Consider the following 25406-nt stretch of genomic DNA (forward strand, 5'->3'; position numbering starts at 1 on the left):
GTAAATTTAATTTTTTGGCATACTTTTCTGCATTGATTTTTTTTTTACCAGACAGTATGAATTTTTCACACCAGAAAAAGTTATTTTCATTGTAATTTTTAAATGTTTTAAATTTTATGAAAGTAAATCCTCTAAGGAATTGATTGAAAATGAGTAGCTGATAAAATTCTTAATCATCAGTAATGAGCCTCTGTGAAGTACAACTTAACAACCAATATCCACATTACTTTGTTATTAATATAAGGTTTTATTGATAATTAATCTACCACATGAAGAACTAATCTATTTTCTAGGCTTTTTTGCTGTATATGAAAACTATGTCTTATAAAAATTAATTTAGAATTCAAATAACAGCTAACAGAACCTGCAAAATTAAATTTAAAAAATTAAAACTGTTACAAGTTTCAACTTTGAGAAGTTACTTAAAATGAGAAAAATATAAAAATCTTGATCTCTTACTCTTGAACCATAAAAATACAGACAGACTACTTACTGCCATTGTTTGCCTTGTCAACTTAACCAACACGGTAACTAAGGATCCTACTGTGATATTGTTGCTATCTTCATCATCCAATACTGTAAGATGGAAAGAAAATAAAAGAGAACAAATTAAAGTTCTATGTCAACACAAACAGCAAAATTTTACTTACCCAAATCAATGTGGTACTATCATATTTTGAATATATTTTAAACTTATTAAAGAATAATTTAGACTACTCTGTATGTGACTCCAATAAATACCTACAAACTGACTCATTTAATCCTTACAGTAAGCTCTCCAAAGTAATACTATTATTTCCACTTCAAAGAAGAAAATGAAGTTCAGAAACTGGCATTGATGTCTTGAATCCAGGTCTTTGAAATCACAATATAAGGACTACCAGAACACAGTTCTCTTATAGTGATATAAAAAACGGGCTCACTCTATTAAATTGAACAAAGCTTATACTCACAAGATTTTATCTGTATGAGCAACCCCTGAATAACATAATGAATGAAAGCTAGTGTCCTAAACCTATTAATGATTTGACCTGATTCCATCCTCTTGCTAACACATAACCTGAGAGGCAGCAGGTGGTGGCTCAAGTATCTGGGCCCATGCTACCCACATGGGAGACTTAGACTGAGTTCCTGGTTACCAGCTTCAGCCTGGCTCAGCCTTAGCCATTCTGGGCATTTGTGGAGTGAAACAACAGACTGGAGTTCTCGCTTCTCTCTCTCAAACAAATAAAACTAAAAATAATAAAAAGTGACTTTAAAAATATTTTCCAAGGAGCTAGTGTTGTGGAGTGGTGGGTTAAGCATTGTTTACAACACTAGCATCCCACATCAGAATGCTGGTTCTGGTCCTGGCTGTTCCACTTCCAATGCAGCTTTCTGCTAATAAGCCTGGGAAGGCAGCAGAAGATGGCACAGGTACTTCGGCTCCTGCCACCCATGTGGGAGACCTGGATGGAGTTCCTGGCTCCTGACTTCAGCCTGACCCACACCTGGCTGTTGTGGCCATCTGGAGAGTGAACTAGTGGACAGAAGATGATAATCTCTCAATCTCTGTCTCCTCCACAACCCCCACCCTGTCACTCTGCCTTTCAGATAAACGAATATTTAAAATAAACTTATTTTCTACAATAAGTATTACTAAATAAAATTTTTCAATTATTTAATTTTTAAAACTATATTTACCTCATATTGACCAAGTCTAAAAAAAATAAAATAAAATTAACGTAATTTTTCAAACATATCTTCCATTTCTACTGAATTAACTCACTTTTTCTACAGCTTTTATCGTGAAGTGACTTCCTCACTACTTATTTTTGCCTACAGTTCTGGGAATTAAGTTTGGTACACTCCATCCTAGTCTTTTCTGACATACCAACAGTTGGGAAGCAAAGGGTCCCAACAACCTATAACTGCGAACTCCTCACTGGCTCTGAGGCACGATCACTGAGCGTCAAAAGGGTGCAGTATTCTCCTCCACTCTGGAAGTCTCCATTACCAAAAATCAAATCCAGGACACACATTCATCTACATTTTTCATTTTATAAAGAGGTATGTGCATGAGCAGTGCATGGGAAGTGACTACTATATCAATGTCTACTGCCATTTGATAGTTTAAAATGAAGAAAAAGATTACAGGAGAGTCTATACAGCCTCCAGCAACGTGGGGAAGGAAACCTACCATCTTCAGCATTGCATTACCCATGTCCCTTTTTCTTGCTTCCACTCTTCTTTTATTAACTATAAGTTACTATAAATATACAAAGTCATAAACTCTCTATATAAGATGCTATGGAAGGAAACTTGTGGCCGTGTTTCATGGTGAGAATGAATATTCTCATTTCTTATATGAAAATATCTTCTAACAGTTTTTCTAAGTATGCACTTTTAAAAATTTTTGATTATATCAAAGAGTACCTCTAAGTCCCAAACCAGATTTTTATTTGAACAGTTTCTGGTTAAGTAAGTGCAGTCCTAAATATACCTTTTACCTTTAATATTACAGTTTTTAAAGCCTGAAAACTCAAGGACCCAAAAGGAAACCTCAACTCCCCTCCAAAGCAGTCCAAATTTTCACAGGTATCCTGTAATCTAGCCAAAGCAAAGCCAGACTGAATAGTCTGCCTTTGTTTCCCAATATTTGCAAGTCATTTATTTCTTCCCAATTCCTTTTAGAATGCAAAGTCAATAAGGCAGAGATTGTGTTATCACTGTTTCCCCAACACCAAGAACACAGGGCATTCAACATTTGTTGCATCAATACATGGCACAACACCTGTGTCACTCACTTAACACTTAGCGTGTGTTCTCTTGTTTTCAATTCTACTTTCTCAACAAAGACACCTAAAACATTCCTAACATGTCTCTGAATTCTTGGTACCTACCAGATGTTTTCACAACAGTGACTTGATCAATGTTAAAGCTCAGAACAATATCAGAATGAAGGAATGGAGCAGGTGATGACTAACACAGTCATTATTCTACAGTATTATTTTCCAGCTATCATAACTCATGCGGCGGGGTGACTCTGTGGTGTAGTAGTTTAAGCATCTGCCTGTGGTGCAGGCATCTCATATGGGCACCGGTTCAAGTTCCGGCTGCTCCACTTCGGATCCAGCTCCCTGCTGATGGCCTGGGAAAGCAGCAGAAGATGGTCCAAGTGCTTGGGCCCCTGTACCCACATGGGAGACGCAGAAGAAGCTCCCTGGCTCCTGGCTTTGGACACACCTAGCTCTGGCCACTGCAGCCATTTGGAATGAACCAGCATATGAAAAACTTCTCTGTCTCTACCTCTCTCTGTAACTCTGCCTCTCAAGTAAATAAATCTTAAAAAAAAAAAAAGAAAAGAAAAAACTCATAGGGGAATTATATAGGTTAAAAAAAAAGAATCTGTTTTCCTCTCAAAGCAGACACAGAGGTAAGATGTGAAAAACACTTGAAATACGGCATAAAACAGGGTAATTTCCAAGGCTTAATTAACATAAACAAGTTGGGTTTTTGAAAATTAATTTTAGGGGGCCGGCACTTTGGTGTAGTGGGTAAACCACTGCCTGCAGTGCCAGCATCATATGGGCACCTGTTGGAGTCCCAGCTGCTCCACTTCCAATCCAGCTCTCTGCTATGGCCTGCAAAAGCAGGAGAAGATGGCCCAACTCTTCGGGCCCCTGCACCACATTGGAGGCCGGGAAGAAGTTCCTGGCTCCTAGCTTCGGATTGGCGCTTCTCTCTCTCTTTCTCTATCTCTCTCTCTGCTTCTTCTCTGTGTAACGCTTTCAAATAAATATTTAAAAAAATTTTTAGGACATGAAACTTTTTTTTATACTAACAATGTGTTTCAAATATCTCTCACTGTCTTATTATACCTGGAAATCTCTTTCATCTTTGGAAAAGTTAAGAAATTCCTGAAAGCTGAAATACAAAATAGAAAGCTCTCAGTCTTAGTCCTATTATGAAGACAATAAAATCAGGATTCTATCAGTTTTCTAAAAACACTTAAGGATACATCATTTTCCATCCTAGTAAATCTCATAGGTAAACAACTGTTAAGTCTAATTACAAGTTATATTTTTATTCAATAAAATGTCTCAGGAACCTTAAGTCAAATCAATGAGAGCCAATGTTCAACACAGAAACCTCCTACTTACCCTGTGATTTTATGTCCATGGTCACATATGGAAAACTCCCAAGGACAGCCATAACTTCTTCATATTTTTCATCTTCAAGGAAGTGTAATAGACTGTGACGATCTGATTCTTTTAAACTCACCAAATCCTGGATGGTTTTAATTTTGTACTGAATAAAAGAAAAAAAATAAATTCCTAACTCATAAAATTTTCATAAAAAGGAAATTATTAGCACGTTGACTTAAGATCCAGCAACTTCCAGAAAAAAATGTTAAGATACATGCATTTCAAAGCAGTAAACAAACAAATGGCAAATTCATGGCTTTTCTTTCATGGAGATTTAAATAATGATTTTTTTATTACACAATTAACACAGGCTTATGCTTTTTAATCTGGGGGAAAAAAAAGAGGCCATCAATATAGAATCTTCAGCCAAGCAAGAAGTAACACCAACTGGTTAAGCCACTGCTTGAGATGCCAGAATTCCATATTATAGTGCTGAGTTTTGAGTCCTGGCTGCTCAGCTTCTGATCCAGCTTCCTGATAATGCACCTGGGAAGTCCGCAGAAGATTTCTGGGTGGTTCTTACCATTCATATGGGAGACCCACTGGAGTACCTGACTCCTAGCTTAAGCCTGGCCCAGCCCTGGCTATTTCAGACATTTGGAAAGTGAACCAGGGGACACCGGTTTGAGTCCTGGCTGCTCCAATTCCAATCCAGCTCTCTGCTATGGCCTGGGAAGTCAGCAGAAGATGGGCCAAGTCCTTGGGCCCCTGTGCCCATGCAGGAGACCCAGAAGAAGCTCCTGGCTCCTGGCTTCAGATCAATGCAGCCAATCAGGGAGTGAACCAGCAGGTGGGAGATCTCTCTCTCTGTCTCTCTCTCCTCTCTAACTCAGACTTCCAAATAAATAAATAAATCTAAAAAAAAAAAAAAAAAAAAAAAAAAAGAATGAACCAGTGGGTAGGTTTCTCTCCCTCTATATCTCTCCCTCTCTCAGTACAGCTTTGCCTTTAAAATATATAAATCTTAAAAAAAAAAAAAGGGCTGAAAAGTATATAAAACTTTTTTATTTGTTACATTATTTTTGGTAATACAATGCTATTTCAAAAAGTTTATGGAAAATGGAATTAGAAGTATGAGTCTATTTTGATGTAAAAACAATTTTGAAACCCATATAGTTTTTTATAATATATATTTTCCACCTATTAGGAAAAAAACCTTTTGTACCAAAATAAACTCACTTTTAATTTCATTTTCCATGAACTTTCTGAATATTGTGAGGAGTTAGATGGGCAGGTCCCTGTGTTAGGCCAGGTCCCTGTGGAATGAAAAAAGGGAGAGTCTCTTTCAGAGTGGACAAGATGCGTCTGCCAAAAGCTACCTTTAGCAAGATGAAAGTACTGATTCCCACCCCTCTGAGTTTCTAGTTTTATCATGAGAATAGAAAGGTGAGGTTACCTATCTCTCAGCCTTTTGATAGCTTTTTTGTTTCATCACTATCAAGCTAGACAGGATTACAATTCTGGCCCTCTGGAGGGTTTTGTGCCTACCCTCTGATTGTTAGCTGTTATTCTGCTCCCCCTAATTGTATTTAAAAGACCTCAGTTTGGCAAGTTTCCTCTTGGAGCCTCCTTCCTGACATTGTGGTAGGTGGTGTCTGACTTAAATAAATTTTGCCTTGCTCACTGTCTTGTCCACATGGAATTGAAACAAGAAGGGAGGTTGCCTTTGTAGCTGTTTCCCTGTTAACAGTATCTTCATATAAGATAACTACTAAAACGCACTGACTCACACAAAACAGGAAAATTATTCACAATAGCAAAATATTATAAAATTAGCTACCTAATCAAGAAAATATTAACAGAACCACATGAGAAAGTTTTAGAATACTTAAGACATTCTAAATCTAAGAAATTCATGGTAACCATTTTAAAGAATTTTTTATTCATATCACCTTGAAGAAACATGACAAACCGCTAAAAACAAAAGTGGCAGAGAACTACCTTTTTATGATTGGAAACCCGTCTCAGATTGTCTTCTTCAATGTGAGGGAGCTGCAGAAGAGGAGACTTAAACTGCTGAAGGCCTTGAACAGCCATCTGGGAAAGCTTCATGCAGTTTTCTAGGGATGCCAAAGTTGGAGCGCGAAACTCCCTTTCTTAGAAAGAATAGGAAAAAAACAAACAAGGCTGGATTTTTCACTTGTTCAGGAATATACAATCCATCACAAACACAAAATTCACACTAACAGCCTTAACACCTCAGATTTTAAGATCATAATGTTGATTTTCCTTTCAAAGTTAATGAAGAAAATATTTAAAAATCGCAAACTTGGTCAAATACACATTATTCAGCAACAACCACTGATTTAATGAAAACTTCTTTGCATCACCTCCCACAACGGTAAATTATCAGATGCTCTCATTATTCAGAACACACAGAAAGCATGCGAGCAACTGACATCACCACAGCTGCCTCTTTCTTAAGGGCCTCCCTTTCCACTGCTTTCTACAAATCCCAATTCTCTTCCTTTCTCACACACACACACACACACACACACAATCATGTTGGGGGAATCACTACATCAGTTAAGTAATTATTATTTCAAGCTCATTGTTAAAATACAGAATGACCTAACTACAAAAATATTCAGAGAAAGGCAAAAGAAGATTTTAAATCTCTGCAAGTCAAACAATGAAACAAGAAAAATCGTGAAAGCTGACTGAACTGGTAGAGAGAAATACAGTAAGCACTCATAAAACATAAAACTATGAAGAGTAATCTGCATATGCTTACAAGAAAGAGAGAAACACAATGAATTACAGTTCCTCCTCACCTTCCCGGCTGCGCGCCATTATTATGAGCTGGCAGATAACATTAACCATTTCTTGAAGTAGAGCGGGGCATTTTTTTAGCATAAATTGCTGATCTGTAAAATAATCAAAAACCTGAAACAAATCATTCTAATTTTATAATAAAGCATCTTCATCACCTGCAGCCCAAGACTAATACTAAATTGAAGCTGTACCACAAATATTTCACATGACCTCCAAGTTTTACAGGTTGAAAGGAAGTTTCTCCTCAGTATCACTATGTCAAAAACTAGTCAGGAAACCTGGGCTCTTACCAGCTATGTCAAAATACTTTTTCATATTACAGAGTTTAGCTTAATGAGTCAATTGTTTTTGTTTTTAAGTCTTTAAGTTGGGGCCAGCACTGTGGTGTAGCGGGTAAAGCCGCCATGCAGTGTGCCAGTTCAAGTCCCAGCTGCTCCACTTCCCATCCAGCTCTCTGCTAAGGCCTAGGAAAGCAGTAGAAGATGGCCCAAGTCCTTGGTGTCCTGCACCCATGTGGGAGACCTGGAAGAAGCTCCTGGCTTCATATTTTCTTTTTTAAATGAAGATAACTACATATCTGTACAGAACATTAGCAACAGAATTACTAATTAAATGAATACTTCAACTCCAAAGTTCCCAGACAGTACTCCCACATTCTATCCTAAGCATCTATTCTATCACCTATTACTGGATATCATTTTTCTGAGGCACTTGACTGCATTATTAGCTTAAAGAGAAGGGAGGTAGGAAGATCTCAGTGAGAAAGAACATTTATTTCCTAATAACTTTCTTTGAAAATTTCAATTGAAATAATACACATAGAGGCCGGCGTCATGGCTCGCTTGGCTAATCCTCTGCCTGTGGCGCCGGCATCCCATATGGGCGCCGGGTTCTAGTACCGGCTGCTCCTCTTCCAGTCCAGCTCTCTGCTGTGGCCCGAGAGGGCAGTGGAGATGGCCCAAGTGCTTGGGCGCCTGCACCCACGTGGGAGACCAGGAGGAAGACCTGGCTCCTGGCTTCAGATTGGCACAGCGCAACAGCCATAGCAGCCATTTAGGGGGTGAATGAATGGAAGGAAGACCTTTCTCTCTGTCTCTCTCTCTCTCACTGTCTAACTCTGTCAAATAGAAAAAAAGAAAAAGAAAAGACAAAGTAGAAATAAGAAAAAAAAAGAAATAATACAGGTGAACAGGTGACAATCAATTTAATGGCATCTATGGAAATAACATTGTCCCAATCTACTAATTTTCATTTACGTAGAACAGACAGCTTCAAGTGTTTTTGAAACTTTAAATAAAAATCAAACAGATACTATTAGTAACCACTGTTGGAAAGAAGGGGTGGGTAGGGAAGGAGGTGGATATCAGTGGAAATATTTGCTGCAAAACTTTTTGTCCCTCCAAAATGCTTACAATGTCCCTTTAAAAAAAATCATTAGGAACTTTTTCTATAATCCACAATTATCCAAATATTTTTCCTATAGCGCATTCTCTCATTGTAAAGTATTAGACTTTTGACATTTGCCAAAACCTCTGACTTATTTAGTCCTTCAAACTCTCTGTACAGTAATTATACAGCATATAGATTTCTTTTAAAAAGGTCCTTGAGCAATTTTTGAGCAAAAAATGACAGTGACAAAAACACTGCAAAATCTGTTGTTCGCTACAATTAAAACCTTGTAGATATTAAAATTCCAAGTACCTTCTTCAAGGGTCTCCGGAATTTTCATTCTAGCAAGATGAGACAGTAAAAGAACTCTGGCCTTCAGGCTATACGGGCAGGTAAGTGGAGGCTCATTCTTCTTCAAATTAATGCTGCCAATTTCTCTGATTAGCTAGAGCAAATAAAACAATTCTTCAAACATACATACTTTATAAAGCATTCATTCTGGTGCTTAACTGCAGAGATGATCCTAACCTGTGGTATTAGAATATTATCCGTTGGTCTGCTTGTGGCATCTTTATTATACTGAGGATCAAATTCAGAAGCTCCAGCCAAAACCATGATAAGGCCTAAGGAAATGAAAGAAATTTTTGAAAATAAATAAATCTGCTTCTCTATTAATTTTCCTTTCAGGGATACTTCATTAATGTTAAAGTGGGACACTTTTCAAATTATGCACAATGTTAAAAACCATCTGAACTCCACTATTGAAAAGTGATAACTTTTCCCACTAAAAAAAATTTCACTTTTTCCAATGTGCACATCATCTATCCCAAGTGACGTTTATATCAAATTAAGAGAACCAAAGCAACTGATGCATTAAAATCACTAAAAATAGTATCTATTTCTAAACCTCAAGCATGTGTTCCATAGCAATTTTCTACAGAGTATTATTAGCATTCCACATGAAGTTAACTGTTATGTTAAAATAAGATAAGGGGCCCTATGGCTAAATATGCTTGGAAATAATGGGCTAAAAAGAGTGAAAGGTTTCTTTATTGCATGACTTCTCAGAGCTGAGTAAATTAAACTATACTGTAATTTCTAGAAATTGAACTATAGAAGCCTGAAGGGTTTTGTGGAAATACACATGACTGAAATACACAATTCATAGCCTCAAATACTAGCATTACTTTTGTTAGCCATCATATGCTCTTCAAGAACTGGCACTGTAGTCATCAATCTCACATTACAGCAGAAAATATATGTAATGGACTCACGAAAGGCAAGACAATAGATGCTGGAATTTGGTCACTTTCTAGCTAAATGATCTCTCTGCCCTTCACTTTCTTCAATGTGCCCGACATACGGCAAGCACAGTGGGAGCTATTATTGTTACTACCCTCAAATTTCAGGAAAATGCTCATAAGACAGCTGAATTACCTAAGGATGTAAAGGAATTCACCAGCTTAATGTTTTTCAGAAAGAACTGTGTAAGGCTACAATGACACTCTCAGAAATGAAACAGAAATCAAGATTGAGGCAAAAAAGATATTAAACATGAAGCATTTTTATAAGGGAGTAAGATTCTGTATTAGTATTTCAATTTTATGTAACGAAGAATAAAATGCATAAAGGAGAGAAATACTCATTTCCAGGAAATACAGTTATCTGTTCACACACATTCATAACAATCCTAAGGAGTCATTTTCTCACTACCAAGAAACTCAGTAAAATTGGAAAATCCAAAAAGTTCAGTTTCAATTTTGGAGAAAAAAACAAAAAACAAAACAGGGACTCTCCAATACAGGCAATTAAAAACTTATGTCTTTTTACTTTTAAGGAAGGAGAGCGGGGTATCTATGATTCTGCAGAAGTCATTATGAAAGGCAGTATTATAGGCTGGCGCTGCGGCTCCATAGGCTAATCCTCCACCTTGCGGCGCCAGCACATTGGGTTCTAGTCCCGGTCGAGGCGCCGGATTCTGTCCCGGTTGCCCCTCTTCCAGACCAGCTCTCTGCTGTGGCCCGGGAGTGCAGTGGAGGATGGCCCAAGTGCTTGGGCCCTGCACCCCATGGGAGACCAGGAGAAGCACCTGGCTCCTGGCTTCAGATTAGCACGCTGAGGTGCACTGCAGCGCGCTGGCCACTGGAGGGTGAACCAACGGCAAAAAGGAAGACCTTTCTCTGTCTCTCTCTTTCACTGTCCACTCTGCCTGTCCAAGAAAAAAAAAGAAAAAGAAAAAAAAAAAAGAGAGACAACATTATATGCAAAGATAAATGCTACAAAGTTTGCTTTATTTTTTTTCATAAAAAGCTTTTTAAATAAGACTCTGGAAGTGAAATATTCTGACAGCTTTCTTTCAATATACCCAAGACCGCCGTTTATTTTTACTGTCTTAACAGTATATTGTATGCAATGGTTTCAAGATCAGAAACTAGTAAGCCAGGTTCCATCCTGACTCTGTCACTTAGGTATCCCTTCAGCATGTTACTTTTCTATGTCTCAGTATCTTCAAGTATAAAATGAGCTTTAAAATAGCACATAAAGAGGGCAGGTATTTGGCACAGCTATTAAAAACCTACCTGGGACAACGCATTCCTTATCAGGGTGCCTGGGCTCAAGCCTCGCTCTGCTTTGGATTCCAGCTTCCTACTAATGTACACTTTGGGAGGCAGCATGCTCAAGCACTTGCTCCCTGCCACCCACACAGGAGACCCAGACTGAATTCCAAGATCCTGGCTTTAGCCTGGCTTAATCCTGGCTGTTGAGGTCTTTGGGGAGTGAACTAGCGGAAGAAGTTCCCTCTCTCTCTTTTTCCCTCTGTCTGTTGCTCTGTCTTTCAAATAAATGAATCTTTAAACACTCACACACACAAAATTGGCCTACATAAAATTTTCAATAATATATGTAACTGAGTAAATGGGAATAATATAAATACAAATCAAGAAACGTGATAAATGGTCAGAGCTCTTTGCTTCAGATTTAGTTACATGAACTGTTTGTCTATAAAACTGTAAAATCAAATTCTTCCAGTAGAGTTTAGGAATATATATCAACTCCACATAAATGACTCAGAAAGTAGTGTGACTAATAGTATAGCTATTTGTTTACTTACGTTTCATATCCATATTTCGGGTTTTATAAACAAAGTATGTATAAATCTGTGTTGTACGTATTAGAATCTGGTCCCCACTATAGCGTATTGAGCGATACCACCAAGAGCCCTAAAACACAAATACAATTAAACAAGAAATGATGCATGAAAACAACACTGATAGTTTGATGCAAAATATGATTATAGTCAACTTTTCCAAATACTTATAAAGCAATAAAAATATCTGAGCTTTAGAACAAAACCCTCTGTTACAGATTTCAAATGATTTGCTTAGCAAATATTTATATGGCCTGAAGCCAAAATACTATCCTAAATCACTGCATTTATATGATTAAAGCATAAGTTTTATGTAGAAACTGAGGATGAAATAGGAATAAAACCACTCACTGCTACAAGCAACAAATTTATTCTTGACACAAAAAATGTCTTAAACAAATATTGTATAAATATAGGAACAATTTTAGAGTTGACATGATACTTTCATTCACAAGGTTTCAAGTAAATGGATTCTCACACAATTCTATGAAGAAGGCATGACAGGTTAATTATTAGACTACAAATGGGACTCAGACAAATTGCAGACTTAGAAAGAACACAAGTCACTAAGTAATAAAAGATACAATTCATAAACTTGATGGGATCTCCATATTACGATACTAGGCAGCTATTGTTTAAAATGAAGCTGCTATGTATGTTGTACCCTCTATATATCAAGCAGCAAAAAACACACAGAATAACACATCCAGTAAATTAACATTAAAGCATACAAACCGTTTGTGTACAAAAATGAATAGAAAAATATCTAAGAGAAAACACCAAATCTAGCAATAATTATCTCTGATAAAAATGGAACTGAAGAGAGATGAAGAAGCAAGACTTTCATTCAAGACTTTAAGTATATCTGTATTATTTCAGTTCTATGTTTTTGGATTGGGAAGGGATATACATTTAAAGATTCAAGTGATGTCACCTTTAGAAGATCCTATAGTTGTCTAGAAGATTCTTAAATTCAAGGATCAACGGATTGGGGCTGACACTGTGGTATAGTGGGTTAAGCTGCCAACTGCAGTGCCAGCATCCCATATGGGCACCAGTATCCCATATGGGTGCCAATTCAAGTTTCAGTTGTTCCACTTTCAATCCATTTCCCTGCTAATGAGCCTGGGAAAACAGCAGAAGACGGCACAAGTCCTTGGGCCCCTGCACCCACGTGGCAGACTCAAATGAAGTTCCTGGCTCCTGGATTCGGCCTGGCCCAGCCCTGGCCATTGTGGCCATTTGAGAAGTGAACCAGGAGATGGAAGATCTCTGTCTCTCCCTCTTTCTCCGTAATTCTAGCTTTCAAATCAAATAAACAAATCCTTTTTTTAAAAAAAAGGGTCAATGGATTATATTCTAATACAGATTAAAATTTTACACTTACCACGACAACTGGAAGGATAACCATAAACGCCAATCCATATACAAGTAAAACCTAGAATTGAAGCGGAAAAAGGATGCCCTTCATCAAGTAGATGGTAACAATACTCATGAATACTTATTTCAAGGTTTATAGTGGGAAAAGCACTATCAAAAGCACCCTTCATGTATTATTTCAATCAACTCTTATTATCAGTCTATGATAATAAAGGTTTCCTTTTGTGAACAGGGTACCTGTTATACATACAGACTGCATAGCTTGTCTGTAGTCACACTGCTAGCAGATAAGTAATACAGTCCAGATCTATAGCCTATGCTCTTATCCACTATAATAAATTACCACTTAATTTGCTATTTACTGACACAATATAGATAACAACAGCAGAACAATTTTATAAATTATTTTAACTTCCAGTAAGGTATTTATATGTTCAGACTGTGCCAAGTTATTGGCGCCTTGGAAATTAATGAGATAAGAAGCCCTTGGTTAAACTGGTTCCTCTGCTCAACTAAGCCACTAAATAATAGTGTTCTGTTTGCTAGTAATTTCTATCAATGTTTTCCCTAGTGTTTAATCTTAAATCTGGCAGTTAACTATTTTTCCCTTCTTTATTGTCCTCACAAAGTAATCCTAAGCATGATAAACACACTTAAATGATAAACACAGCAACTATGTACCTCTCTCTCTCTTTCTCTCTCTCCTCTGTAACTGTGACTTTCAAGTAAAAAATAAATAAATCTTTTTAAAAAATTACATTTAAAACACACACTCCCAAACCAGTAGCCTAATAATGGTAACCAATTCTTTTCTCCATTATGTAAAAACCATCTTCACAATACATAGTTAAAATAAAAACAGTACATCAGTATTTTCTTTGAAATAGCTCTCTTTATATCAACACAAAAAACAGCACAATAATTTTTGAAATCTACAGTTTTTCATAATATTCCTTTTCCATGAACTTTTAGAAGATCCACACCACCATGCATGGTATTCAAATTTCTGAAGCAAAATAAACTTACCATTTAATTCCATTTTCCCATGAGTTTTCTGAAATGCCCCTATATAACAGTACATCAAATACATCATAGCATGCCTTATTTAAATGTACTCACCAAAATTGAATTTTTCTGGTCAACTATCCAAGCTGGCAGGGCAATTCCAAAGCTTGTGGCTGAAACAGGGAAAATATCAATTCCTAAGGTCTCTACTTCCACTTATATATTTATTCATATCTCAAAACTCTCCTTCCTCCCCCAACAAAACAGTAAAAAAAACTTCTAAGAAATATTACATTAAGTGTGTCCCTATTACAAAACAGTTGAGATATGCTCTATTAAAATTTTTAAGGGAAAAAAACCCTTAAGTACACTAAGTCCTTGTTCTTAAAAAACTTAAGCTCTTTTGTATGTTTTGAATTTATATTACATACTATTAATATATGAGAAAATGAAGTCATGAAAGAAAAAATGTTTTCTCATCTAATTTTTATCTACTAACCTGAAATGACTAATAATGGTGATTATTCCCTCCAAATCAAAGTTTTATCTTTAGGATTAGTCTTAAGAATGAAAAATAAAATTAAAGAGACGTCAATTAATGTATTTGTTTAACTCCTTGTAGCTACACCTTTCCTATTCAGAAATGAAGATAATCAAAATATCCCTTTTAATGCACTTAATATTTTCATAATGTATACCATTTGCCAATATTTTAAAATCATCATTTACCACACCTTGTGGCCCATCTGGATTTCCAAATTCTTCCCAATTTTTCCGGGACTCTTCATCTGTTAAGCTAGCATTAAAAGAACAGTTACTAAATTAGCCACATCTGAAAAATTAAGTATATATAATGACAAACTCCATTAACCAACAAATTCATTTCTTAGAAGACATTAATCCATGGAATCAATACAATTATCTCTAAAATCAGAAAAAAGAAGGGAAGGGACACATCACGATGCATCAACTAACTACAGAGCCTTGACACAAATTCCTGCTGGGCCCAAGAGTACTAAAGTTCCTTCCACGCATATGGGAAACCTGATGGAGTTCCAGGCTCGTGGCTTCAACCTGGCCCCTAGCCCCACCTGTTGTGAGCATGTGAGAAGCCAGCGGATGGAAGGTTGGGAGAAATCAATTTCTCTTTCTCTGCCTCTCTCCCTCTCTTTGCCACTTCACCTTTCAAATAAATAAATACATCTTAAGAAGGAAAAAAATTCTTGATTCCTTCAAACACTTTGCAAAGTAGTGAAAAGGCAGACCCACAAAAAAACTGACCAAAATTACTTGCATAGTAAGGAAAGCTTTCTTGTAGATCATCAATGAAAGATTCTGCTCAAATCTTACTTTAACCATATTTCTACTTCCAGGAACTTAAAAAGTTCCAGGTTCAGAAAGGGGATGCAGAATTACCTTCATAAAATAGCAAAAAATACTCATACTAGTTTTCAATGATTTGAAAATATTTTTAAGGGCCTGTGGCACTGGCATCCCATATGGGCAACAGTTCAAGTCTGCTCCATTTCTGACCCAGTTCCCTGCTAATGTGCCTGGGTAGACAATGGAAGATGGCCCAATTCCTTGAGCTCCTGCACCCACGAAGGAGACCCAGAAGAAGCTCCTGGCTCTTGATTTCAGACCAGCCTGGCCTTGGCCATTGTGGCCATTTGGGGAGTAAACCAGTGGATGTTCTCTCTGTCTCTCCCTCTCTCTCTCTGTAGCTCTTTCAAATAAATAAATAAATAAATCTTAAAAAAATTTTTTTAAACTTACTTATTTGGTCATTTGTGAAAACTACCTTGATAACATCTTTAATACTCAATAATAAACTGCAACTACTATGTAACTTAATTCCAACTACTATTCAACTTAAGGCCACAGTAAAATACAGAATTCAATGAAAAGCATTATTAGAGAACTTGCAAGTTAAAAAGTGCTAAGGGAGCCGGTGCTGTGGCATAGCAGGTAAAGCGACCATCTGTAGTGCCAGCATTCCATGGTGGGCGCTGGTTGGATCCCTGGATGCTCCACTTCCGATCCAGCTCCCTGCTACAGCCTGGGAAAGCAGTAGAAGACAGCCCAGGTGCTTGGGCCCCTGTATCCACGTGGCAGATCCAAAAGAAGTTCCTGGTTTTTGATTGGCTAAGCTCTGGCCATTGCAGCCATTTGGGGAGTGAACCAGCAGATGGAAGACCTCTCTCTGCCTCTCTGTAACTCTGCCCTTTCCAAAAAAAAAAAAAAATCCTTTAAAAAAAAAAAAAGTGCTAAGATTCCTGCTGATGAGGGAATGTTCCTCAAAATATTTTGCCCTGGTTTCCCTGTACAATTTGTCCACTCAACCTAGACCTTTAATATTTCTCTCAATATTCTGTCTTCTAACGAGATTCTTCCCCAAAAATAGAATCTCTGCCCCATCTGCCTTTCTGATAACTGCACAACAAACTGTACTGTTCTCTACACAGTATCTCTAGATTTTGCAAAACACAGCTCACAATACAAAGTATAGCTGATTTTGCGAACTGCCCACACATACATACACTTGACTGCAATCACATTAACTCACTCATTAATCTGGCTTTTATAATTGTTATGTGACAGGTATTATGTTAAAGAATCAAATTAAAGAAAGCAGCAACCCTTTTACAAGTAGTTTAAGAAAGCAAATGACTTTTTGTTACTTACTAGTGGTTTGGTATAGTATCATTCCTAAGAGTTAAAGTACTAAAAAATGACATAATTGCAGTATAGTTCACATATAGCAAGTTTAAACATGATCAGTGTATTAATAGTATTAATATAATTTCTTTTTTTTTTTTTAAAGTTTAAGCAGGTGTGGCTTCCCAAAAATGATTATATCCCTTAATGTAGAGAAACAGAGAGCAGAGAATGGAGGAACGGGAGGCAAAGCACCATAAATCCTATTGGGAATCTAATTCGACACAGCTGAAGTTTAGCCCAGTCGTTAAGATTCCAGTAATGAAGCCAGCATCCCATATCTGTGTATCTGGGTTCAACTCCTCCCTCCAGCTTTCTGCTCATGCAGACCTTGTGAGGCAGTAGTGATAGCTCAAGTAATTGGACTCCCACCACCCATATGACAAATTTGGATTAAGTTCCCCGCTCCTGATTTTGGACCATGCCCAACTCTGGAAGGTTTAGGCATTTGCAAAAGCAATCAACAGATTGGAGAAAATGGAGAAGGTTGCTTCTCTCTTGGTCCCCTGCCTGTCTCTCAAATAAACAAATAAATAGAACAGGATGAAATATATGCTCCTTTTGGCCTGGAGAAAATATATACATTATAACATACATAAGTTTTGTATTAAATTTCAGAGACCCCAGATTTTAAGGTCTGATCTAGAGAATGGTTTCACTGAACTGTGAATAATACCAAGTTAGCTATGTGATGTTAAGTTACATATTCCTGATGGAAGCACATGAAAACACATGCTTTTTAAAAATTAAAATTCTTTGGCCTGGTGTTGTGGCATAGGGAGCAAAGCTGCCACCTGCAGTGCCAGCATCAATATGGGAACAGGTTCATGCCCTGGCTGCTCTGCTTCCCTGCTAATGGTCTAAGAAAAGTAGCAGAGGATAATGGCCCAAGTGGTTGGGCCCCTGCACCCTTATGGGAAACCTGGATGAAGCTCCTAGCTCCTGGCTTTGGCCTGGCCCAGCCTGGCCATTGAGGCCATTCAGGCCATTCTCTTTGTCTGTAACTCTGCCTTTCAAGTAAAATAAAAAAATCTTTTGAAAACAATTAAAATTCTTTAAGGTAGCACCTATTCTTTCCACTTGCTATAAAATAGTTTAAAGACAGGTTTTATACCTGAAAGCCAAACTTCAACTGTATGCGGGAAAATGAACCAGAGAATTAGATGGTCTGACTCCTCTAATTTAGTTATACTCATGCAAGTTATAAGATCTCTAAGATAATTTTACTTCCTTATTGTTCTGATAGATCATCTATTTAACACATTTTATAAACAAAATAGTCTATAGCCTTATCATGTAACTGAGTGAAAAATAAAAGCCTTAAAAACGTATTCTTTTTCCACACCTTTTAGAATAGTGACTATACATCATAAACAGTAAGTACCTGTAACCTGAGAACAAAATAATGAACCTGTTATAATACATGAATACTAAGGGGGACAAAAAACTTGCACCACAAGCATTAGAGTTGCTAATTAAATAATCTTGGCTATCTCACACTTTCTGGAAATCCAATTTTCCTTAAATGACTTGAAAATACAAGGATAAATGGGGAAGGGGTTGGCATCATGGCACAATGGGTTAACCAACCACTTGGGAAACTAGCATCCCATATTGGAATGCTGGTTTGAATCTCAGCTATTCTACTCTGATCCAGCTCCCTTCTAGCAAGCCTAGGAAGCAGGCTCAGATGGAGTTCCTGACACCTGGCTTTAGCCTGGCCCAGTCCTGGCTGTTACGGCATTTGGGGAATCAACAAATGGATAGAAGATATCTCTATCTATCTCCCTCCATCCCCCCACCCCCCACCCCCATTACCCTTTCAAATAAATAAATAAATCTTATAAAAACATAAAAAAGAAAAAAAGGGGAAAGGGACACCAACTGAAAGATAGCAATCTGTAGGACATCTGCTATGTGGAAAATGTACGCACTTCAGAAGTTCCTGGGTAGCTCTGCTTTATTAAAGTGAATGGTAGGGGCCAAAGTTGTGGCTCTGTAGATGGCAGCAACTCACACAGGTGCCAGTTTGAGTCCTGGCTGCATCACTTCTGATCTAGCTCCCTGCTAATGTACCTGAGAAAGCAGCAGAAGATGGTCCAAGGGCTTGGGCCCCTGTCATCATGTGGGAGACCTGGATGAAGCTCCTGGCTCCTGGTTTCAGCTTGGCCCAGCCCTGGCTGTTGCAGCCATTTAGGAAGTGAATCAGCTGTGGGAAGATCTCTCTCTGTCCTTCCTTGTCTCTCTATAACTCTATCTTTCAAATAAATAAATAAATCTTCTACAAAAAAGTGAACGATAATTTATGACAACTACAAAGTCACAAAGAGAGACAGGGTGCACAAAGACATAGTCTATACTAAGCACAAAAATAAGATAATACTTCCAAAACTTCTGTTCGCCACATGCCACTTTCACAGTTTACTATTAAATTTACTTGTCTTCTATTACTTACTTGTGTTTTTTAAATTAGCTCATAAAATTATACATCAAGTCCTCAAAAATTTTACCCCTAATGCAACGTTAAGAGATGAGTAAGGATATCTCTATCCTGAGTCCTGTAGAACCCAGCTAATCTTTTAGATCTATTATAATATTAACATCCAATAAGTAACTACTTCTAGTTTTATATACTTATATACTCTATTCTTCCCCATACAGTGTGCACATAATGCATTTATGAACATTACATGGATCTTGACAATAACAATATACCTCTCTAGGCCACCAAGGATTTGTAAGTTCTAGAAAGATCATTAAAGAAAAATTATCTAGGCAATAAAAAGGAGACTGTAAAAATCTAGATCACAAGTACAGTAATTAACACATAGGAACCAGGAATAATTTGTTATAACAAAATTCTAAAATGAAAAAGACTTCAGAACTGAAGCACTTAAAAGTAAAAAACTGAACTTGTGTTTAAATAGTTAAAATGAGAGAAGCTGTATTGCTAAAACAAGAGAAAAAGATCTAATTACAAATAGGAACAAAAAAGCCTTGAAATGAGAATAAGGAATGAGTATATCCAGTTCTAATCAGGATACTTGGGAAACAATTCTATTAACTCTACACTTACTCTCTGATTTAACCAAGTCCACATGGCAAAAGCACTATCTTAACTCTCAACGTTGTTACTTAAAATTAAGGTTTAATTGAGTTACTAGATTAGGGCTACTGAACAGTTCCATTTAAAAAGGACTAACCATACAAGATCAGCATTTAATAAATGTATGTGACACCTATTTTACTTACTATTTTATTAAAACAGAAAAAGCTATCTTTATCTCTCTTAAAAATGTATAACATGTCATATGGTACTTACGCCGCATAAGCTTTTGCTATCCTCATGAACATAACCTCGTCACCTCCTTTATCTGGATGATATTTAAGTGATAATAAACGGTACTGTTTCTTAATTTCTGCTACTGTTGCTCCCTAAAAGGAAAAGCTTTGTGTTCGTGAAAGTAATCACAGAACTGTAAAGAAGTAAGCCATCCTATTTTAAACTGAAAACACAAACTACTCAATTAATAATCTGAGAAACAATAAAGTTTTATCCCACATATTTTCTCATACATTTTTAAATAAGAATTACACTTACTTTGTCCAGCTTTTATTTTATTGAGCATTTACTGAGTGCAGTGCAGTATACTAGGCACTGATGATTTGAGATTGAAACAATATAATGACACATTTAGAGAAAATAAAGAAACACTGATATCTAAATGTCAAAACATGATCACAGCATATAAGACTGGCTCAAAGACGCTTTAGAGCAAAGGTTAACTTCCTTTATAATCTGAGAAACACCTGGCGGTTTTATCTGCCTGTCAATATATTATCAATATAAAGTACATATTTAATAACCTGGCCTGTGTCTAATTAACATCAGTTTCTACTTGTAATTAGTTTGTTGCCCCCAAACCTTCCAAACCTGGGAAGTCTCTCCTGATGACCATGGTCATCACACAAGATAAATCAAATGTCATGCAAACCTTTTTTCTGCATGGCAGAAAACTAGATAAATACACTCCTTCAAGGATTCTACTGAACAAGAGACTGTAAGTAAAAGAATGTGGTTTAGGGGAAAAGTTGAAAACAGTAGTAGATTCAGCTTGGCTACTAAGAAGCTATGGGACCCCACACAAGATACAAATTTTTCAAGCTTCATTTTTTCTATCTGAAAAAAGGCTAGATGGGCTGACATTGTGTCACAGATAGCTGGGCTGCCACTCGGGACGCCTGCACCCACGCAAGTCAGGTTCAAGTTCCGGCAGCTCTGCTTCCGATCTCTGCTAGTGTGCCCGAGGAAGTGGCAGATGATGGCACAAGTACCTCAGTCCCTGCTACTATGTGGCAGAGCAGATGGAGTTCCTGGCTCCTAGTTTCAGAACAACCCAGCCCAAAATGTTGCAGCTATTTGGTGAGTGAACTAGCAGATGGAGGATCTCTCTCTCGCTTTGCCTTTCAAATATATAAATAAATATTTTTTAAAATGTTATCAAAGCATTTTTTTAAAAACAAGGCTAGATGATCTGCCATTAATTTTAGTTCTAACAGTCTCCTGATAGACCCAAAAGATTAATTTCTATTAGGACTCATCAATCAAGGTCAATCAAGAGATCACTTAAGGAGCCACTCAAGGTTAATTTGATCTTCTGTGACAATGGTAATACTTTTTCTTTTCTTTAAAAAAAAAAAAAAAAAAAAAAAGATTTATTGGGGCCAGTGCTGTAGTGCAGCGGGTTAACGCCCTGGCCTGAAGCGCTGGCATCCCATATGGGCACCAGATCAAGACCCAGCTGCTCCTCTTCCAATCCAGCTCTCTGCTATGAAGACCTCTCTCTCTCTCTCTCTCTGTCTCTTCTCTCTGTGTAACTCTGACTTTCAAGTAAATAAATAAATCTTTAAAAAAAAATTTATTTGAAAGGCAGAGTTACAGAGAGGCAGAGGCAGAGAGAGAGAGGTCTTACATCCACTGGTTGACTACCCAGATGGCCAAAACACCAGAGCTGCACCAATCTGAAGCTAGGAGGCAGGAGCTTCTTCCAGGTCTCCCATGCGGGTACAGGGGCCCAAGGACCTGGGCCATCTTCTGCTGCTTTCCCAGGTATAGCAGAAATCTGGATCAGAAGTGGAGCAGCTGGGATTCAAACTGGTGCCCATATGGGATGCTGACACTGCAAGCAGCGGCTTCACCTGCTACGCCACAGTGCCAGCCCCAACAGTTTCTTATAGGACACTGTAACACAGATATAACTGCCTAAGTGTCAATTAACAAGGTCATAAATTTTTACCATTTAACTAATATAAACAGACCTCCTACTTTGATTTTATTTTACATTAAAGCCAATCTTACAGGTGGCTTTTAAAAATATGGTCATTACCTTCTCATCTCATCTTCAAATATTCTTAGATTTTACCAACTGCAAACCAGTCCTGAATGTAGCAATCAATAGCAATAGCTTAAATATATAAATATATGTACATTAGAAGTGGTAATAAATTAGATGTATCATTTTAAAAAACAAATTTAGCAAACCAAATTAGACATTACTCAATTTCTTGTAGGATATGGACTATAGAGTATTAACAAGCATTATTGAGAAATACTTACAGGATCCAAATTTAATACTTCATAAGGATTGTATTCTTGATATTCTCGGTCTGTTTTGGAAACTTTGTATGTAAGGAATAAGAACAATGCCCATCCTGCAAGCAGAACTATTTTCCTGTTTAGGAGAAAGAGAAGTGAAATGTAAATAAGCTCATCTGAGTGGCTTTCCTTTAAGAGTCACAGGCATTAAGGCATTTTAAGGCATAAGATAATCTGAAGTAATTCCTTATCACCATGATACTAACTCAAATTCTGTAGTCACTCAGTTGTAAACTCCTGTTACAGCAGAGACAGTGTCTTTCTCACCTGATTCCCTAGAATTTAGTATAGTGCTTGTTTGTAATAGATTTTCTCAGTTACTACTTGTAGAATTTTAAGTACAGAGGTTAATTCAATTTAATGACTTATTGGATTCATTATAACAAAACACATAAATACTAAGTATTATCCATTTAATGTAAAAAAAAGAAATGCTCTTATCCTAGTAATTATACTCTTGGATAAAAGTAGAAAAATAATTTCTCTGAGGGAAGGAAGGAGGAATGGAAGTATGGTTATCTTCTTAGAATTATCTGCGGGGGCAATGCTGCCATCCCATATGGGCACTGGTTTGTGTCCCAGCTGCTCCACTTCTGATTCAGCTCCCAGATAATGGCCTGGAAAAAATAGCAGTGGACGGCCCAAGTACTTGGGCCCATGCCACCCACATGGGAGACAAAGAAGAAGCTCCTGGCTTCAGTCTGGCCCAGTCCCGGCCCAATCCAGCCATCTGGAGAGTGAACCAGTGGATGGAAGATCTCTCTCTTGTGCTCTCTCTCTCCCTCTCTCTCTGTAACTCCTTCAAATAAACACATAAATATTTAAAAAAAAAAAAAAACTATGAAATTTGTTCTCTTTATATTAGTAAAAATTATTTTAAAAATTTATCAATTGTATAAACATGAATAAATAGTCTTGGTTATAAAACTTTGGAAAACAACCTAAACATTCTTTTATAGAGAACTAAACTATTTATTGGAGACTAATTAAATAAGCCGTAACAGAGACATTTTGCGGCCAATACAGATATAATTGTCTGTCTTTTAAATAAATAAATAAATCCTAAATAAATTAAAAAGCTCACAAAAAACAGAATTTCATTTGATTTGATGCAAAAAATTAGAAATCCATACATATGATGACTCTCCAAAAAATTCACACAGAACGTGCATTATGAAAAACCATCCAGGGGCTGGTGCTGTGGTGCAGCGGGTTAACACTCTGGCCTGAAGCATCGGCATCCCATATAGGTGCCAGTTTGAGGCCCAGCTGCTCTACTTCCCATCCAGCTCTCTGCTATGGCCTGGGAAAGCAGTGGAAGATGGCTCAAGTCCTTGGGCCCCTGCACCCATGTGGGAGACCTGGAAGAAGCTCCTGGCTCCGATCAGCACAGCTCCAGCTGTTGTAGCCAATTAGAGAGTGAACCATTAGATGGAAGATTTCTCTCTCTCTCTCTCTCTCTCTTTCTCTCTCTGCCTCTCCTCTCTCTAACTCTGACTTTCAAATAAATAAATCTTTAAAAAATAAAAACTATCCACAAGGGTTGGTGTTGTAGCACAGTAGGTTAAGCCACCATCTGCAATGCTGGCATTCCATTTAAGCACCAGTTCAAAACCTGACTGATACGCTTCTGAACCAGCTCACCAGCAAATGTGCCTGGGAAAGCAGTGAAAGATGGCCCAAATGCTTGGGCCCCTGCCACCTAAGTGGGAGATCTGGATAGAGTTATGGCCACTTCACAAGTGAACCAGGAGATCGGAGATTCTACTTTCGATCCAGCTCCCTGATCATGTGCCTGGGAAGGTGGCTGAAAACAGCCCAGGTACTTGGGCCCCTGCACCCATGTGGCAGACCCGAAGGAGGCTCCTGGCTGCTGGCTTCTGCCTGGCCCAGCCCTTGTCATGACAGCCATTTGAGGAGTGAACCAGTGGATGGAGGAATTTTTTTCTCTCTCCTCCTTTTTCTGTATCTCTGCCTTTCAAATAAATTAATAAATCTTTCAAAAAGAAAAGACAAGTAAAAACTATGCACAGATCTCCAAAATTTTTTGTACCAAAATAAACTTTAACTTAAAATAATAAATTTGTAACTCAAAGTTTGCTATAACCCCCAACATGATGAAGATCACTTAAAAATATACTTCATTCCCACACAAATTAGTAACTCCACAATTTGTTTTGTCAATTTCCCCAAACGCTAACAAAGTTCACAGAACTCAAAAAAGTAACTAAAAACCACAAAAGCAAGATTTTAGAACAAATGGAAAGAGTACAAACCACGTAGGATACGCTAGACTCTACGTTATATGCTCTACAGGCATCTGGCTCTTTGAGCCAAGAAATGAGGACAGGGAAAGATCATGAGAGGACTCCCCCACCCCAAAATTGATGAAAACTACCATAGCTACTAAACCATGCTCAAGTCTCCTGAAAGCCAAAGCAAAGGTGAAAAGACAATAAATTACATCATGCTGTGTCCAATAAAGCATATTAGGTTCCTAAAAAAAAATTCTCCTGAACGTAGCTTAGGAACTAACATATGAAGTTTTACATCTTGTTTCTATAAGCATAATTTAAGCATAATGTTCTATAAATACTTTGGAGGCAACTTCCAGAATTAAATACTTTAGTTTCAGGGATGCTATCAGAAGAGAAATATTAGACAATGACGTGCTTCATTTTTAAATAATGCTTCAGGAATGAGTAGCAAAAATGTTTTAATGATTTCTAGCCTTATCTAAATTGTTACCAGTATCTGCTCAATTCTCCTTTACTTAAATATCCCTTAATGTGCACTTTGATTTAAATCAATCAATTAATCACTGAAAAGAGCTTGAGTTTTTTTTTCCCTTCTAGGTTGAGGTTCAGATACCCACAAAATGTTTAATAAAATCAGAAAAGAGATTTGGTGGCCAAAAGAATTTGCCTGGCTGCTCCATGAAAGTTTAATTTAAAACAAGAACCAACATTGAAGAAAAACCAAAAGTGAATAGAAAGCTACTCTTGTCAACACTAATTCTGTCTTTTGTTTCATATCGATGAACAATCAACACCAAAGCTAAAGATTTCCCTCTTCTTACAAAGGAACTAGCTACAGTTAAACCTTACAAACAAACAAACAAAAAAAAAAAACCAGAAAACATATTTAA

At 37.3% G+C, this 25406-nt stretch overlaps 1 protein-coding gene across 1 annotated transcript in view; it reads right to left on the reverse strand.

Annotated features, from left to right (window-relative positions):
* SEC63 (SEC63 homolog, protein translocation regulator) overlaps positions 1-25406 on the reverse strand; it is an 86847-nt gene that overhangs the window by 24476 nt on the left and 36965 nt on the right. Inside the window, exons 3-14 of the mRNA XM_062186577.1 lie at positions 22220-22334; positions 19925-20037; positions 14619-14680; positions 13999-14057; positions 12887-12937; positions 11464-11572; positions 8880-8974; positions 8664-8796; positions 6962-7054; positions 6129-6283; positions 4143-4290; positions 494-576 (exon numbers count right to left, since the gene is read on the reverse strand). Coding sequence (XP_062042561.1) covers positions 494-576; positions 4143-4290; positions 6129-6283; positions 6962-7054; positions 8664-8796; positions 8880-8974; positions 11464-11572; positions 12887-12937; positions 13999-14057; positions 14619-14680; positions 19925-20037; positions 22220-22334 — 1216 coding nt within the window. The remainder of the gene's footprint in view (positions 1-493; positions 577-4142; positions 4291-6128; positions 6284-6961; positions 7055-8663; positions 8797-8879; positions 8975-11463; positions 11573-12886; positions 12938-13998; positions 14058-14618; positions 14681-19924; positions 20038-22219; positions 22335-25406) is intronic.

This window comes from Lepus europaeus, chromosome 3, assembly GCF_033115175.1.
Source record: "Lepus europaeus isolate LE1 chromosome 3, mLepTim1.pri, whole genome shotgun sequence".
NCBI classification, from domain to species: Eukaryota; Metazoa; Chordata; class Mammalia; order Lagomorpha; family Leporidae; genus Lepus; species Lepus europaeus.